This window comes from Scyliorhinus torazame, chromosome 2, assembly GCF_047496885.1.
Source record: "Scyliorhinus torazame isolate Kashiwa2021f chromosome 2, sScyTor2.1, whole genome shotgun sequence".
Lineage (NCBI taxonomy): Eukaryota > Metazoa > Chordata > Chondrichthyes > Carcharhiniformes > Scyliorhinidae > Scyliorhinus > Scyliorhinus torazame.
In genome coordinates, this window is record NC_092708.1 from 351348756 (window position 1) to 351368345 (window position 19590).

General features: G+C 44.3%; 1 protein-coding gene across 2 annotated transcripts in view; it reads right to left on the reverse strand.

The window, feature by feature from the left end:
- Nucleotides 1-19590, reverse strand: part of fancm (FA complementation group M) — a 238962-nt gene that overhangs the window by 102540 nt on the left and 116832 nt on the right. The window contains exons 1-3 of one of the 2 annotated variants that reach the window (XM_072491164.1): nt 17915-18037; nt 11769-11900; nt 2034-2166 (exon numbers count right to left, since the gene is read on the reverse strand). The exons of the other annotated variant lie outside the window; for it this stretch is intronic. Coding sequence (XP_072347265.1) covers nt 2034-2166; nt 11769-11771 — 136 coding nt within the window. The 5' untranslated portion in view covers nt 11772-11900; nt 17915-18037. Of the gene's footprint in view, nt 1-2033; nt 2167-11768; nt 11901-17914; nt 18038-19590 lie in introns of those variants that run through there. 2 annotated transcript variants of the gene reach the window in all.

A 19590-nucleotide genomic window follows, 5' to 3' on the forward strand; every position in this document is an offset into this window, starting at 1 on the left:
TGGGATCCCCTCAGGCCTGGAGGTTGCTGTCAGCAGCAAAGCAAGGGCACTCACTGCTGAGCTTGAAGTAAGCCTCATCGGGCTATCTAGCAATCTCGCTGAAGAGACTTTTGCCTCCATTGCCGTGCAGTGATGCAGCCACTGATTGCAACATTCTAAGCTGGAGATTTCCAGGGTGTAGCTGGAGTGATGTCATCAGGCTGCTTGGGGAGCATGATGAGAAACACATTAAAGGAAAACAAAGAGCAGTAAAATAAAATCACTTTTATATGTTCCACGCTTTAAAAAAAAGTTTGGACATACACATGGGATGAAGGTAGAAACTAAAATGCATTAAAAAAATTGAAAATAATTTTTTTAAATCTGGTTTAAAAAATCTATATATTTGACAGCACTGCATGATCATAGAAAATCTACAGTGCAGAAGGAGGCCATTTGACCCATCAATTCTGCACCAACCTTCTGAAAGAACACTCTATTTGGGGCGACTCACCCATCCTGTACCAGTGGCCCCACCTAACTTGCACATCTTTGGACACTAAGGGCGATTTAGCATGACCAATCCACCTAACCTGCACATCTTTGGACTATGGGAGGAATCTGGTACACCCGGAGGAAACCCGCGCACACACGGGTAGAACACACAGTCATCCAAGGCCGGAATCAAACCTAGGTCGATGGTGCTGTGAGGCATCAGTGCTAACCACTGTGACATCGTGCCAAACTCTCCGCTAAATAGATCTTTCCCATCCACTCATCGAGGCTTCTCATAATTGTATACATCTCCATTAAATCTCCTTTCAACCTTCTCTGTTGCAAAGAAAATAAACACAGCCTAACCAAAAATTCAATCAAGTTGGGCAGACATAACATTCTCTCCCTCTCCCTCTCCTCCCCCCCCCCTCTCCCTCTCCTCCCCCCCTCCCTCTCCTCCCCCCTCTCCCTCTCCCTCTCTTCCCCCCCCCCTCCCTCTCCCTCTCCTCCCCCCCCTCTCCCTCTCCTCCCCCCCCTCCTCTCCCTCTCCTCCCCCCCTCCCTCCCCTCCCTCACCCTCCCTCTCCCTCTCCTCCCCCCCTCCCTCTCCCTCTCCTCCCTCCCTCCTCCCTCCCCCCCTCCCTCCCCCCCCTCCCTCTCCCCCCCTCTCCCTCCTCCCTCTCCTCCCCCCCTCTCCTCCCCCCTCTCCCCCCCCTCCCTCCCTCCCTCTCCTCCCCCCCTCCCTCTCCTCCCCCCTCCCTCTCCCTCCCTCTCCTCCCCCCCTCCCTCTCCCTCCCTCTCCTCCCCCCCCTCCCTCTCCCTCCCTCTCCTCCCCCCCTCCCTCTCCCCTCCCTCTCCTCCCCCCCTCCCTCTCCCTCCCTCTCCTCCCCCCCCTCCCTCTCCCTCCCTCTCCTCCCCCCTCCCCTCCCCCCTCCCTCTCCCTCCCTCTCCTCCCCCCCTCCCTCTCCCTCCCTCTCCCTCCCCCCTCCCTCTCCCTCCCCCCTCCCTCTCCCTCCCCCCCCCTCTCCCTCCCCCCCCCTCCCTCTCCCCCTCCCTCCCTCTCCCCCTCCTTCTCCCTCCCTCTCCTCCCTCTCCTCCCCCCTCCCTCTCCCTCCCTCTCCTCCCCCCCCCTCTCCCTCCCTCTCCTCCCCCCCTCCCTCTCCCTCCCTCTCCTCCCCCCCTCCCTCTCCTCCCCCTCCCTCTCCCTCCCTCTCCTCCCCCCTCCCTCTCCCTCCCTCTCCTCCCCCCTCCCTCTCCTCCCCCCCCCTCTCCCTCCCTCTCCTCCCCCCCTCCCTCTCCCTCCCTCTCCTCCCCCCCTCCCTCTCCTCCCCCCTCCCTCTCCCTCCCTCTCCTCCCCCCCTCCCTCTCCCTCCCTCTCCTCCCCCCCTCCCTCTCCTCCCCCCCCTCTCCCTCCCCCTCCCTCCCTCCCCCCCTCCCTCCACAAGTCCATGCTAATTATCAACCTGCATATAAAATGCCATGGACATCAATTAAGTAAGCTATCCATCCAGACAATTACTTTGTATCAGTATATTTTTGTTCATTTCACTATGATATTACCTTTAGATCCATCCATAATGCCTTCCAGGTAGTTATACAAGGATCGCATTCCCATTTGTACCAGAAGTTCATATCCATGATAAAGGCTAATACAAAGAGCATAATCTCCTTCCACCATACCTCGTTGAGCTCCCTGAAAAGATAATCGCGTATTGTTTCAGAAGAACGACAAGTTGATAGCACTTATTACCACTTTCCTCAAACTCTCCAGTGATTTTCACTATGAATATCTGCAAAAGATATGATCAATGCTTTTATTGCATGGAATAAGGACAGATTTGCTCTTTCAAATTTCTTCACGTTCTGTCTCAGTGAACTTCATTTCTTTCCGGATTTCTCTTTAAATAAACCATAGCTCTAAGAGAAGCTTTACAAGCTCTACACAAGTTTTTTTTAAAAACTCTGATAATTTGATTTTGTTGGAAATTGAATGACAAACCTGAAAATCATAATTTTAAAAAGTATTTTTACTACACACATGCAGCTAAAATATCAATCTGAATATGATTTGATTTAATTTACTCCATTGACTCAATGCTCCACCTGCACAATGTGGGATGACCATGCCTGCAAAAGGTGTGCCCAAATGCAGCTTCTAGCTAACTGGATTTTGTAGTTGGAGCTGCGGATGGACTCGCTGTGGAGCATCCACGATGCTGAGGAATTCATGGAGAGCACATTTAGCGATGTGGTCACACCGCAGGTCAGGATTGCACAGACAGAAAAGAAATGGGTGACCATTGGGAACAGTAAAATACTCAGGAAGGTAGTGCAGGCAGGAGTCTCCTGTGGTCATCCCGCTCTGAAACAGATATACTGCTTTGGATACTGTCGGGGGGGGTTTACATTGGTACCCTAGGTAAACTAAGGGATGAGGACCTGCAAGCCGAGTCCAGGAAGTTAGGAGATAAACTAAAATGCAAGACCTCAAGTGCAATAATCTCAGGATTACTCCCGGTTCCACGTGCTGTAGAGAGCAAGAATAAGAGGATGGATCAGATGAATGCGTGGCTGGAGAGATGGTGTAACTGGGAGCGATTCAGATTCTTGAGGCACTGGGACAGGTTCTGGGGAAGGTGAGGTCTATACATAAGAACATAGGAATTAGAAGTAGATGTAGGCAATTCACCCTTCAAGCCTGCTCCGTCATTCAATCAGATCCTGGCTGATCTCTTCCTGACCTCAAATCTACCTCCCTGCCTGTTCCCCACATCCCTTTAACCCCTTTTAAAATCGGAAATATATCTATCTCCTTCTTGAAACCATTTAATAATTCAGACTCCACCACATTATGGGGCAGTGAGTTCCACAAATTCACCACCCTCTTCGAGAAATAGTTCCTCCTCATCTCAATTTTAAATCCACTGCCTCTCAACCTATATCTGTGACCTCTTAATCTAAATTGCCCCACAAGGAGGAACATTTGATCTACATTTACTTTATCAATCCCTTTTAGTATTTTATATACCTCAATCAGATCCCCTCTCATTCTTCTAAACTCCAGCAAATATAAGCCCAATCTGTTCAATCTCTCCTCATACGTCAACCCTTTCATCCCAGAATCATTCTGGTGAACCTCGTCGGAACTGCTTCCATTGCCACAACATCCTTCCACAAACAAAGAGACCAAAACTGGACATACCTAGTCTTAAACTCCATCCCTCCCATAACCTCCCTAGTCTTAAACTCCATCCCTCTAGCAATGAAGGACAAAATTCCATTTGCCTTCTTAATCACTTGTTGCACCTGTAAACCAACTTTTTGCGACTCATGCACTAGCACACCCAGGTCTTTCTGCACAGCAGCAGGTTTTAATACTTAATCATTTAAATAATAATCCCTTTTGCTGTTATTCCTACCAAAATGGATAACCTCACATTTGTCAACATTGTATTCCATATGTGGTCTCACCAACATCCTATACAATTGCAACAAAATCTCTCTACTTTTATACTTCAGTCCTTTTGCAATACACACTAAAATTCCATTTGCCTTTTTTATTGCATGCTGTACATGAATACCAACTTTCTGCGATTCATGAACAAATACATCCTGATCCCTCTGCCCAGATGCATATTGAATCTGCTTGCCACTTAGATAACAAATTGTATTGCCTTTCAATTTTTTCAGCCAAAATGGATAACCTCACACTTATCCAAATTAAACTCCATCTTCCAAATTTTAACCCATTCTCCTAGCCTATCTAAATCCGCCTGTAAACACTTTATATCTTCACTGCGTGATTTCCCACCTATTTATGTATCATCCGCAAATTTTGATATATTACACACTGTCCCTGCTTCCAGATCATTTATACAGATTTTAAACAGTTGAGGTCCAAGGACTGACCCCTGCAACACCCCGCTAGTTACAGTTCACCAGCCAGAGAAGGACCCATTTATCCCGACACTCTGCTTTCTGTCAGTCAGTCAATCTTCAATCCAATCTCGTACTCTACCCTCAATCCCCTGCGACCTCACCTTCTGGATTATGCGGAACCTTGTCAAACGCCTTCTGTAAGTCTGGAAATGCTACATCCACAAGTTCCCTATTATCCACTTTGTTGGCTACATCCTCAAAGAACTCAAGAAAGTTTGTCAAGCAGGACTTAAGAACATAAGAACTAGGAGCAGGAGTAGGCCATCTGGCCCCTCGAGCCTGCTCCGCCAGTCAATGAGATCATGGCTGCTTTTTTTGTGGACTCAGCTCCATTTTCCGGCCCGAACACCATAACCTTTAATCCCTTTATTCTTCAAAAGACTATCTATCTTTATCTTGAAAACATTTAATGAATGAGCCTCTACTGCTTCACTGGGCAAGGAATTCCATAGATTCACAATCCTTTGGGTGAAGAAGTTCCTCCTAAACTCAGTCCTAAATCTACTTCCCCTTATTTTGAGGCTATGCCCCTTAGTTCTGCTGTCACCCGCCAGTGGAAACAACCTGCCCGCATCTATCCTATCTATTCCATTCATAATTTTATATGTTTCTATAAGATACCCCCTCATCATTTTAAATTCCAACGAGTACAGTCCCAGTCTACTCAACCTCTCCTCGTAATCCAACCCCTTCACCTCTGGGATTAACCTAGTGAATCTCCTCTGCACACCCTCTAGTGCCAGTACGTCCTTTCTCAAGTAAGGAGATCAAATCTGAACACAATACTCCAGGTGTGGCCTCACTAACACCTTATACAATTGCAGCATAACCTCCCTAGTCTTAAACTCCATCCCTCTAGCAATGAAGGACAAAATTCCATTTGCCTTCTTAATCACTTGTTGCACCTGTAAACCAACTTTTTGCGACTCATGCACTAGCACACCCAGGTCTTTCTGCACAGCAGCAGGTTTTAATACTTAATCATTTAAATAATAATCCCTTTTGCTGTTATTCCTACCAAAATGGATAACCTCACATTTGTCAACATTGTATTCCATCTGCCTGACCCTAGCCCATTCACTTAGCCTATCCAAATCCCTCTGCAGACTTCCAGTATCCTCTGCACGTTTTGCTTTACCCTCATCTTAGTGTCATCTGCAAACTTGGACACATGAAAATGAAATGAAATGAAAATCGCTTATGGTCACAAGTAGGCTTCAAATGAAGTTACTGTGAAAAGCCCCTAGTCGCCACATTCCGGCGCCTGTTCGGGGAGGCTGTTACGGGAATCGAACCGTGCTGCTGGCCTGCCTTGGTCTGCTTTCAAAGCCAGCGATTTAGCCCTGTGCTAAACATTGCCCTTGGTCCCCAACTCCAAATCATCTATGTAAATTGTGAACAATTGTGGGCCCAACACTGATCCCTGAGGGGCACCAGTAGCTACTGATTGCCAACCAGAGAAACACCCATTAATCCCCACTCTTTGCTTTCTATTAATTAACCAATCCTCTATCCATGCTACTACTTTCCCCTTAATGCCATGCAGCTTTATCTTATGCAGCAACCTTTTGTGTGGCACCTTGTCAAAGGCTTTCTGGAAATCCAGATACACCACATCCATTGGCTCCCTGTTATCTACCGCATTGGTAATGTCCTCAAAAAATTCCACTAAATTAGTTAGGCACGACCTGCCCTTTATGAACCCATGCTGCATCTGCCCAATGGGACAATTTCCATCCAGGTGCCTCGCTATTTCTTCCTTGATGATAGATTCCAGCATCTTCCCTACTACTGAAGTTAAGCTCACTGGCCTGTAACACCCGCTTTCTGCCTACCTCCTTTTTTAAACTTATCCTTCATAAAACCATGCTGACAATGGTGCATTAGGCTTTGTCTTTCCGAACATTTAGTTATCTCCTCCTTAACGATTGATTCCAGTAACGTTCCCACCACAGAGGTCAAGCTAACGGGTCTATAGCTTCCTACTTTTTGCACCTCTCCCTTTTTGAATAGGGGCATCACATTATCCACTGGGATTCTTCCAGAATCCAGGGAATTTTGAAATATCATAATCAATGCATCCACAGTCTCTACTGCCACCTCCCTTAATACCCTAGGGTGCATGCCATCAGGTCCTGAAGATTTATCTGCCTCTAATCCCATTAGTTTATTCAATACTTCTCCCTAGTGAAGGCACTGCATTAACTGCAGTTTTTGGAATTTTTTTTATTATCCTCTACTGTGAAGACGGAGGCAAAATATTGGTTCATTGCCTCTGCAATGTGTTCCCCATTATTACCTCACCAGTATCGTCCTCTAAAGGCCCAATATTTACTTCAGCTTATCTTGCTCTTTATGTTCTTATAGAAACTTTTGGTATCAGTGTTTATGTTTTCTGCTAGTTTCCTTTCATAGCTCATCTTAGCTCTTTTGATTTTATTTTTAGTAACCTTTTGCTGAACCTCAAAGTTCTCCTAATCCTCCAGTTTACCATTAGCTTTTGCAGCATGGTATGCCCTAGCTTTTGCCTTTATATCCTCTTAGACTTTCTTGTTTAGCCATGGAACATTTTTCTCCCTTTTACAATTTCTCTTCCTCTCAGGAATATAATTGAGAGGTGTTTAATATCTCCCTGAACATCCGCCATTGTTCCTCAACTGCCCTACCCTCAATTATCTGTCCCCTATCTACTTGGGCCAACTCTTTCCTCAGGCCTGTATAATTAACTCTGCCCTATCTAAAATTCTAGTACAGTACTCTGTCTTCTCTCGTTCAATCAAAATTTGAAATTTTAGCATGCTGTGATCATTCCTTCCAAGAGGATCCTTAACGACCAAACTATTTATACTAACCAGACAGGTTGCACCCAAGCAAAGCTGGGACCAATGTCCTTGCTTTCACTAGTTGTGTTCTGGACTATTTAAACTATTGTGGCAGTGGGATGGGATCCCAGGAGTAGGATCAGAGAGGTCAAATTCAAGTCAGGAAAACAGAGATAGAACACTAATGGTTAAAGAATCAATTCCAGTTGTGACAAGGGATGATATACTAAACAGGCTTTATGGGTTGAGTTTAGAAATAACAAAGGGGCAGTCACACTACTAGGAGTATACTAGTTGTTTCAAGTGATGTTCCACAGGGCTCGATGTTGGGACCCTTACTGTTTGTGTTATATATTAACGATTTGGACGTGAACGTAGGGGACATGATTGGGAAATTTGCAGATGACACAAAGATTGGCCGAATGGTGGACAGTGTAGAGGATAGCTACAATCTCCAGAATGATATAGATGGATTGATAAAGTGGCAGATGAATTTAACATAAAGGTGTGACGTCATGCATTTAGGGGGTTCAAACAGTTATAGGGAGTACACAATAAATGGGAATATACTAAAGAGGTGCAGATGAAGTCAGAGATCTTGGTGTACAAGCACATAAGTTCCTAAAGGCAGCAGTTAAAGTAGACAAGCTTGTAAATAAAGCATATGGAATTCTCTCCTTCTTGGCAGAGATATAGCATATCAAAGAAAGGATATAATGTTGGAATTGTATAAAACACTGGTGAGGCCACAACGGGAGTATTGTGTGCAATTCTGGTCACCACGTTACAGGAAGGACTCTGGAAGGAGTGCAGAAGCTGGAAGGAGTGCAGAAGAGGTTTACCAGAATATTGCCAGGGTTAGAAAAGTGTAGCTACGAGGAGAGATTGGATAGATTGGGGATATTTTCCTTGGAACAAAGAAGGCTGAGAGGTGACTTAATTGAGGTGTACAAAATTCTGAGGGGAAGAGATAGAAAGGACAAGATAAAATGGTTTTCCTTGGTGGAGAATTCTAGAACCAGGGAACATAGATTCAAGATAAGTGGCAGAAGGTATAGAGGGGATGTGAGGAAGAACTTTCAGAGGGTACTGGAAGTCTGGAATTCGTTGCACGAGTTAGTGGCGGAGACAGATTTCCTCATTTCTTTTAGAAAGTACCTGGATCTGCACCTTACGTGCTGTAAGCTACAGGGCTATGGACTGGGTGCAGGAAAGTGGGATTAGAAAGGGCATCTGGGTGTCATCAGGCTGGCATGGACAAGGTAGGCTGAATATCCTTCTTCTGTGCTGTAACGGTTTTATGATGTGATTTGTTTGAATTGTTCTTCGCATGGCAGAAAAACATCCAGCAGCTCCTATTTAATGAGGTCTATCCTCAACAAATTCCACAATTCTGGTGCAATCGTAAGGGTATTTTGTTTGGAACCACGTATTTTATCCACGGTACGCACACGCGCATGCACATCAATCTACGTTCCTGAGCACCGAATAAAGTACTAACAGCCATGAGGTAGATTCAACGGAAACCGTTCTTAGGTTCAGCGTGGTGTTTCTATGAGGTTTTCAAACAACCGCTTGGAAGCTAGAATTTGTGATCTGGTAGAGTTCCACTTTGCAGCTGGCATTGGAACTATGGTCGTGACTGCCTAGCAGCTGTTGTATTTTTCAGAACTCTGAGAAACTAATCTGCTGCTAACATACCATATATACCTTTTGTTCTCCTTCTAACTAAACCACTGCTTTTCAGAGTGCAGATCGCAACTGCAGGCGGGTCGTAGGCGGGTCAGAATGGTCATGGAGCAATCGTTCCGTTAGTCCCACAGTGGTCCCAATCGCGTCAGAAGTGCCCAACGGTCACTACTGGCTTTTACATTGAGAATGGCAGTCGCTGTCACCTTTTAAATGAAAATAAATGAGGCTGTGTGCAATCTTCCATCCAGAAGCAGGTCACACGCCCTGCACATACACTTGACGTAAGCACTCTGTACGTGCGTGCTTCTCGCGCCAAATCGCAGAGCAGAGTTGTTTCCATTTTCCATCTGCTGGCAAGCAAGAGTAGTGAAGATGAATGGTTTTCTTAAAAGTAAGAGATGGCCAGAAACTCATATAGGCAGTTTACCTGGACAGGGTCTCACAACAGAATTTGCTGGAGAGAGCTGCTCAGGAGAGTCCAGGGCAGGACAGAGCAGTGCGAGTGTTAGCTCTGTACAGAGTTCTGGGGCCTCTGATTAACAACCTACAAAGAAGAAACTTAACTTGGGAACTTGGGAACAACAACTCAGGAACAAAGCAGTATAAACATGATTTCTTCCAATATGGTTTTGCCAATTGTGACAATGCACATAAGGATGCAAAGCCCATGTGTGTCATATGCATGGAAGCACTGGCAAATGAGAGAAGTTTGAAATTTTAAAAGAGAGGTGGTGGGTGAAAAATTCCTGTTGAGGTTGAGACCCCAGAGGCAGTTATTAATTTAGAGCTGACTCCAAATGAAAAGACTACGCTGCTATAGCTGACCTGTGATACCACATTAACATCACGTCAAAAGTCCATTTGGCTGTCAGCATTCTGGTGCAGCATCTCCCAGGAGCATCCAGTGTGGAGTAAAAATCGTATTTTGTTGCTATTGCCCTTCACAATGATCTACATGTACGTGGTTGGATTTTCCGTTTTCATAAAGATGAAGACGGCACGAAGGAACTGGCTGAAGTCTGCACCTGATATGCGCGTTGCCCATGTCTCCTTTCAACCTGATTCAAGTGAGATCATGAGGACCAAGCAGGCTCCCCATTCGTATTTAAGGTAAGCGAACGTGGGTAAGCGAACGTGGTGTGTGCCGCAAAGGTCGGCCGGCTGGCAAAAGTGGGCCCCAGGAAAATATTTTTTAAAACATTAATCTAAACAAGTCGCCTTGGACCAGACTTTTGGTATACAAGTGTGAATTGTATTCTTATATCTCCACTTTGAACTTACCTCCTCTACAGTTTTTTAACACCCTAAATTCAATACTCTATTGTTCCCCACGTCATTTAAGTAAACCAATTGTTTTCTTGCTGCTAAGCTAATTTGCACATCAAAACCTCCAGACAGCTGCACTCTTATCAATTCCCCTTTTATCCAATTCTTTATTTTATTCAAAACTTCTTTAGTCTTTATTTTATTCAATTCTTAAACGCTCACTTAATTCAAAGGTCTTGACACTAGTCCTTCTCCTCAAACATTGAAGGTTGGACTGCGGCATCTCAGACCTTGGGCGAACCCGCTGATGCCACCGAATGATCTGATATGATGGCGGATCATCTTTTCCATGGACGTTGGAAAATCTTTTTGTACCACGCCGGGGAAGCATGGTGGCACAGTGGTTAGCACTGCTGCCTCACAACGCCAGGGACCGGGATTCAATTCCAGCCTCGGGTGACTGTCTGTGTGGAGTTTGCACTTTCTCCCTGTGTCTGCGTGGGTTTCCTAGGGGTGCTCCGGTTTTCTCCCACAGTCCAAAGATGTGCAGGTTAGGTGGATTGGCCCTGCTAAATTGGCCCTAGGTGGAGTTATGGGAATGATCTGGGGTTTGTGCCTAGGTGTGGTCCTCTTTCAGATCGACAGAATGGCCTCCTTCTGCATTGTAGGGATTCTATGATTCTACTGGCACAACAGAAATTCAGATGTTGGAGATTTAAACTGCAGGACTTTTTTTTAAAGCCTGCAAGACCATTTCCAAATCTAACAGGGCTGGCTGCCCTTAAATATGGTGTCGGTTCCTGCAGTTTCGGCTGATACAGGCTTCCTGATGTCAGAGCTGCTCCCACCACATGATCCAGCGGCAAGCCCATGTCACCGCATAATTAGGTTCAGCCAATCACCACAGACCCCCACCAGATCCTCAACGACTTCCAGGGCTGCCAGGGGGTGCTGCGACAGTAGGACCAAGTCCAACTCATCTACCTTTGCTCAAGAATTAAAACACTTGTGGCAGGTGCTGTCAGACCCGTTGAGATTGTCCAGTATTTTCTGTTTTTGTTTCAGATTCCAGCATCCACAGTAATTTGCTTTTATCTTTGTGTTCAGGATAGAGAACATGGTACTGTTACTAAAGGCACTTACAGATTAATAAATACACTAAGTAGATAATATTGAGCTTGGACAGTTATTCCATTGGAATCAGGATGCTTTCAAAATACAAGCTTTTCAACATGGCAGTGGATAGTGCTATAAAGAATGAGATTGCTACAATATAAACGGCAATTGCCCAGATTTCACAATGGGGCACTCATGGTGCAAATCACTGTCAAGCAACCTCTCTGGCATAAAAATTATCTTTTTAAAATTAGTTCTTGAAATGTGGACTTTGCTATTGCTCAGCCAAGTTGCCCTAGAAGACTGTGGTGAGCAGTCTTCTTGAACCACTGCAGTCCCTGTGCTGTATGTACGCCCACAATGCTGTATAAATACAAAATGGTAACCAAAGGATTTAGTTATACTTGTTGAATGCTGTAACCCACTAAACACGTCAAGGTGATAGAAAGTGGCTATTTACCATAATGGTTGTTGGAGGATTTTTCCTAAATTGTTCCCGCGAAAGAACAATTTGATATTTGGTCAAATTTGCTACATCTTTACGAAGTAGGGCTCCAGCATTGAGCAGGCGTCTTGTAAATGTTTCCAAGACCTGAAATTAAAGCAGAGAACATCATTTTAGTTAAAACCATATTTAAAATTGGTACCAATTATTAAATTAGGCAAAGCATTGTATATTGCCAATTATCAATACAAATACTTCTGAATGATTTGGTGGTCATTCCAGTCAGATAGTGACGTCCACACTGCCACTGTAGAAAATACAATGCTGAACAATTTTTTGAATTGCAACAACCAGTCATTGGAGAACTTGAAACCTACCTTTTCAATTGACGCAGCAATCAACTTTGCCTTCTCCTACAACATATAACTACCGACATGTGTCTGTCAAAACCAATGCCTTTAAAATGAAAGTTGGCCACAGGCATATAAGTATGCAAGCTCGGGTCACACATTGGGTGATCGCCACTGTTTGGAGTGTGGTGAGAGGGTGAGAATGACTACCGGCTTTTTAAAAAAAAACAGAACTTAAAGCCAGTCAATTTTGTATTGTTGAGAAAATAGCAAATTTATTTCCATTTTCTAGCAGAGTAGGTTATTCATACTGAAAGTAGGGGATTGTGTCCAGTACTCCAGCTGTGTTTCCCTTTTAGAAATAGTGGTAATATTTAATCTTGATCACTGTTTTTAATAGCCAGTTGTGACCTGGCCAGACCACTAAGTGTGGTCATTGTGACTTTACACGAGTGCATTCACCATCCTTTAAATTAGGTGCGAATTGGGCATCTTTTTGTTACAATCAATGTGCTACTGAAAAGCAGTTACGGTAATGCAGAATGCATACAGTGCTCTGATAAAGATTTATACTAAAATAAAAGCAAAATACTGCGTATGCTGGAAATCTGAAATAAAAACGGTGCTTCAAAAGCCTAGCAGGTCGGGCAGCATCTGTGGAGAGAAACATAGTTAATTTTTTGGATCAAAATGACCCTTCTACAGAATATTAAAACTATCCTGAATTGGCTTTTTAATTGTCTCTCTTGTTAAACTCAATTGAGCATGTATGTTTTATTTCTATTGCAAAATGTAGAAGCGCGGGGGAAAGAATTGAAACCAATTAGCACAATGGACGCCAATGACAGACATTAGCAACACACACAGAAACTAAATGCAAATATCTTAAATCAAGTTTTGGCAAGAAATCAAAACCTAGCAACTGAACAGCAATATGTTTTAAATTATAGCATTAAAAATAGCTTTACAATTTAAATGTTTATTGTCTTAGTCCAGTGCTATTGGAACTTGACAAGTCTGATGCAACATTTTGCGCTCTATTAAATGGCAATAAACTTTCTGTGCCATAATCTAGCTTAACCACCATCATAAAATTTGTGGCTTGCGGAGCTGCCAATATACATTCATTTGCTGGACAATGATGCAATATTTATGGATATTCCAGCTTCAAGATGCTTTGTTATCAGCATTTCTCGTCACATGTTTCAAATATTTCAGTGTCTTTTGATTTCCCATTGGGTTCTTTTGTTCCACATGATCATAAAGGGGTTTGGGAATCCTGACACAGTGTCATATTAGTGCGATTAGGATATAAATATTAAGGGGCGCTGGTTAGCACTGCTGTCTTACGTTGCTGAGGACCCAGGTTCGATCCCGGCCCCGGGTCACTGTCCCTGTGGTGTTTGCACATTCTCCCTGTGTCTGCGTGGGTCTCACCCCCACAACCCAAAGATGCGCAGGCTATGTGGATTGGTCAAACTAAATTGCCCCTTAATTGGAAAAAGAATTGGGTCCTCAAAATGTTTTTTTTTTAAAAAAAGGATACAAACACGAAAAGGAGAAACTGCCACAATTCTTTAATAGGAGTACGGCAAACAGAATTGCTTGCATTTGAAACCACAAAATCAATGGCAGTGAAATACAGTCAAAGAATCACAGTCAAATAAATAATATTTTAGGGCTGCAGGTATTTCGAAATTGCAGCAAATGACCAGATAGTGTTCAATGTGCTGCTGAAAAGAGAAATCACAAGGGATCTGATTTTTGTATCAACGGCCTTTTTCCAAAAGCTGGATACGATCATTTCAGATATTGTGTGGGCGGGCAAGGTGCCACGGGTAAAGAGGACCCTGTTACAGAGACAGAAGGGGGGCTGACGTTGTCAAACTTGCTGCATTATTATTGGGTGACGAACGTAGAGAGGGTGATGGGAAGGAGAGGGGGCAGAATGGGTGAGGTGGAGGAAGAATCTTGTAGGGGGTCCAGCTTGAGAGCTGTGATGATGGCGAAGCAGCCACTAATGCCAAGGGAATATACGGAGAGTCCAGTGGTGCAATCCACAGTGAAGGTCTGTAACCAGTTGAGGAGGCACTTTAGGGTAATAGGGATGTCGGTGTTAACACTGCCGTGCGAAAACCATGGAATCGAGCCAGGGCACTAATGAGGATCGTGGGGGAGGAAGTCGGCCCGGACCTGAAAATGGGAAAGAATTTGTATATTGTGGTGGGGAGTTTGTTCCTCAGACTGTTTATGTTTTGCAACCATTTCAGCAAGTTTGGAATAAAATACATTTTTATTTTAAAAAAGGGCCCTGCTACAGAGGCAGAAAGGGGAGTTGGCGTGACCAAATGTGTTGCGCTACTACTAGGCAGCGAATGTGGAGAAAGTGAGGCGGCGGTGGGAAGAAGAGGAGTTAGAATGAGATAGGATGGAGGAAAAGTCCTGTCAGGATTCCAACCTGAGGGCCATGGTGACTGCGGCACTACCGCTGGTACCGCGGAGGTATACTGAGAGCCCGGTCGTACGGTCCATGATTAGGGTGTGGAACCAGCTGAGACTCTTTAGGATGGAGGGGAGGTCGGTGTTAACACCGTTTGTGTGAGAGCCATGATACAAGCCAGAGGAGACAGGTGGCATGTGTAGGAGGTGGAGTGAGGTGGGGTTGGTGAGGGCAAGAGATTTATATTTGGAGGAGAAGTTTGCATGTTTGGAAAAGCTGCGGGAGAGGGTAGACCTCCCAAAGGAAAGTGAATTTAGGTACATACAAGTGAGGGACTTTGCACGGAAGATGTGGAAAGGATTTCCCCGGCTGTTGAAGTATGCCCTATTGGAACGACTGCTGCTTCCGGACGTGGAAGGGGAGAGTAGGATTGGGGACATGTATGGGTGGATGGGGAGCAAGGGAGAGCGCAAGTGGCGAAGATCAAAGAGAAATGGGAGGAGGAGTTGGGGGGGAAGATAGGTTGGGGAATGTGCAGGGTGAATTCGACCTCCTCGTGTGCGATGATGAGTTTAATGCAGTTTAAGGTGGTACACAGGGTGCACGTGACTCGGGCGAGGATGAGTGGGTTCTTCCATGTGGGTGGCAGACAAAAGTGAGGAGTGCGGGCGAAGAGCATATGTTCTGGGGGTGTGAGAAGTTGGCGACGTACTGGGCTGGGGTGTTCAGGACGCTAGCAAGGATTGTGGGGGTCGAGGCCAGGCCCGGACTCTACGATGGCGATTTTTTGGGTAATTGGAAATGCAAGAGCTGATGGAGTGGAGGAAATCGATGTTGTGGTTTTCACATCTCTGGTCGCTCGGTGAAGAATTTTGCTGGAATGGCGGTCGATAACGCTGCCAGGGGTGGCAGCTTGGCTATGTGACCTGTACAACTTCCTCCAGTTGGAGAAGATCAAGTTTGAATTGAGGGGATCAGCGGAGGGCTTTGAGACATGGTGGGTATTGTTCACGACTATGTCGGAGGAATTATTTGCCGCAGAGGGGGGGGGGGTTTGAAAAGTGGGGGAAATTTTGAGTTGGGGAGAATGCTCCCCAGATTATTCATGTTTTGTATTTTTTGGATATATTTGGAATAAAATACATTTTTTTTGTAAAAGGTGAATGTATTGGGATAGTTTCAGATATTATAGGTGTAAAGGTAATTTGCAAATTCGACAGCAATTACTGGGACACCTTGGGGGAGTTGACGCGTTCACCAGTATGATTTCATTAGTGCTGTAAAGGAACAGAAAATGACTACTGGAGCAATAAAGGGTTGCGTCAAGGCACTGGTTTAAACCAACATCAGCTCTGTGACCTGCTCAAAAATCATACGCGTGCCCGTCAATGGCATATTTAAATGTCTCACATGAATCAAAAAGAGTGCAAATCTCACCATTTGCTTAGTACAGCAGTGTCTCGTCCAAAGTCCAAATTTCTAGTATTTAAGTCATATGTAATATGAACGCAAAATAGTAATCTCAAAAATTTGAGCAGCAGGTGAAGCTAGCCCTTTCACGCTGCTACTGTGCGGTAGCAACACAAATGGTATTTGCCACTAACAGGACGCTGCCTTCAAGCAAAAAATCTGTTGTGCCTAACACACAGATGAGTAATGTGGTATACGAGTATCAGTGCCAGTGGGATGCTCAGTATGAAGGCTGTATATCCCAAAGACTGGTGGATCGGATCAAACAGCATGTTCCAGCTGCTGTTCATAATGGGCAAGGTACAGATCGTACCCCATCAACTTGTGCTTGCAAGAATCAAAACAATGTCCAACATTAGATGCGATTCTGCGATTGGACAACATTTGCTATATAATCCGCAGCGTCCTAAAAAATTACACCGACAACCAACTTAAGGTGATCAGTCAGGCTCACAGCGTGGCAAATGTGTGTGTTCTGGAAGCTACACAGGGCCCTGTTCTTTGCAGATAGAAAGAACACATACATACATTGCATCTGTTTCAGCTAAACAAAATAAGCGATTGACTCATTCCTCAGGGAAATGCCTGGACTAATCGGAGTAAAGTTGTCGGGTTTAAATTTCAAACAATGCTTGCAGTTAACTGTCAGTCACCATCAACTGATGCATTCCCCATGGCAATGCCTCCTCTACAAAGGGGGTGGTTTAGCTCACTTGGCTAAACAGCTGGTTCCTGATGCAGAGCAAGGCCAGCAGCACGGCTTCAATTCCCACACCGGCTGGGCTTATTCATGAAGGCCTCGACTTCTCATTCTTGCCCCTCGCCTGTGAAGTGTGGTGATCCTCAGGTTAAATCACCAGCAGTCAGCTCTCCCACTATGGTCACCTGAGACAATGGCTACTTTACATTACCTGCCTCTACCAAGTCCACTTGGCAACTAATCAGCACTCTATTTTCATGAAATATAAATTGTTTGTTTTCCCCTAATACTGTTATTCTTGCTAAGTGCCCTGATGAGTGCAAGGCGAAAAGCTTTGGCATGTCTTTTTTTTCAACAATACTAAAGTTAATTTGAAAGGTTTTTTATTCTTAAAAATTTGTTTGTTTGAGTATTCAGCATGCGTGAACGGCGCTAAGGGAACATGTAGCCACAGAACAGTGGGAGGCTGAGATTGGAGTGAGGGAAGGCCAGAGATATCAGCTACCCATGAGTAAAAAAATTTCAAAAGAGGTGTTTGTTTATGGTGTGTGCATGTGCAGGTGGTAAGCTGAAGGTTCGCCTCGGGTGGCAAATCTTGCATATATGAAGTTGTGTCCACTTTCCTCATTTGCTGCTACATTCACAGCTCTTGTCTTGGATATAGCTTAAGTAGTTGATTTATCAGTTTAAAATCAGATTTTTGCCATTCCTGCTGTACTATTTTCAAATTACAGGCAGCACGGTAGCACAGTGGTTAGTACTGTGGCTTCACAGTGCCAGGGTCCCAGGTTCGATTCCATGCTGGGTCACTGCCTGTGCGGAGTCTGCACGTTCTCCCAGTGTCTGCGTGGGTTTCCTCCGGGTGCTCCGGGTTCTTCCCACAGTCCAAAGACGTGCAGTTAGGTGGATTGGCCATGATCAATTGTCCTTAGTGTCCAAAAAGGTTAGATGGGGTTATTGGGTTACGGGGATCAGGTGGAAATGAGGGCTTAAATGGGTCGGTGCAGACTCGGTGTGCCGAATGACCTTCTTCTGCACTGTATGTTTAATGTACTCAAGAAATTCACTTCATAACTACCTGGTTTTCCTTATTGTTCAGAATTAAATTGACTAAAGTTCCTTTGAAATATACACACTGTCAAGTACAATTGCAGCTACATAATCAGTATTCACTTAAGATTGTATAAACTAATACACTCACCAAACGTCTATATACATAAGGATCATCTCACAACTCAAACAGTAGCGAATACAAAATGTTGTTTCCCAGTATGCTTCTCTTGTTTGTGAAAGGATATACCATGAAAATTGAAGATGTAAATAAAGGATCATCAATCTAGTGTAAAAACAACATTGATACATTCATAAATTACTTGGGATGCTTTCAAATGAAAAGGGTTTGGTATGGGAAAGTTGGGTTTCACCCAAGGTAAGTCGGAACAAACATTTGCAAAGACCACAAAGCTGCAATCAAAAACGACACTGCTGGGGTACAGGACAGGCAGATTAAGCAAGTCCCAGGTGGGATTGATCATATAGAGACTAGTCATCACATGGGTGTGGACTTAAATTCCAAAGAGGTGTACACATATACACGAACTGCAGACCATGAAAAACAGACACTGTGTGCGAAAGGAATGCAGGTTTACCCTAAGGATTTATGTATCCATATACAAGAAGCATTGGAAATAATGTCAGAACTGAAAAGTTATTGTAACAGTTGTTATGGACCAGGGTTTAAAAACTTCAAAGTATATTATGAAGTCCACCTGACCTACAACCTTTATGTTGAATTTGGCTAGGATGGGCACAAGAGCCTTCCCTTCAGGTGTGATCAGTCTTCCCAGACACGTTAAAAAAACAAGCTTTATTCTAAGAACTTAGTTAACATTTATATAAAAACACACAGCAAGAATTTTTATCAATTACAAACATAAAGACACCACCCAGCTACAGTAATCTATGTATACCACTTAATGAATTCCCTTAACTGTTCTAATTCAAAAACAAAATCCACCAAACCACCCTATTCAAGGGTGTGGCACAGCACTCTGTATTCTCACTTGAATGAGACTGGCTTTCCCTGAATATATCTTTTAAGTTACTAAAGCAGGTAGTCACAACCTGTTTACTTCTGGAACAGATATTTAAAATGAAAATTGAGAGAGACAGGCCAAAACACTTCTTTCTCATTGTCTGTAGTCCACAACAGTCAAAAACTGAAAGCGAAACTTTAGGGGAGATGTCAGAGGTAGGTTCTTTACACAGAGAGAGGTGGGTGTTTGGAATGCACTGCCAGCAGAGCTGATGGAGTCAGAGTTATTAGGGACATTCAAGCGACTCTTAGACAGGCGCATGGACAGCATTAAATTGAAGTGGTGTAGGTTAGGTTGATCTTAGATTAGGATAAATGGTCAGCACAACAAACTGCTTGCTGCTGCATTCGAAGTCAGTCTCGCTGAGAGATCTACTAATCTCTATCGTGAGAATTTTACCTCTCAACATGCAGTGGATTGCAGCATTCTTCAACTATGGGGATTCCAGCATGGATCTGCATTGATGTCAAACTCTCTATTCACTTTCAAATCCCAGGGGAACCGCCTCCAAATTTGTGTTAAACGAAGCTTAGGGATGCATTCATGTGAGAATGGCAATCACAATGTGAGCCAACATGCCCATAAACAGACAGTCTAAGTCAAAAACAACAGATTTAAATGTCGATTGAAAACATAAAGCAATAAAAGTGTAAAAGCCTTTACTCAGTTGGTTCACATCTTACAGTTACATGGCCCTGTCAGGGCTTTGCACTGCAAAAGGCCAGGGGTTAGCTCTGGAAAAGCTCTGCAATCTTTTTCTGTTTAGCATGCTTCCACAATA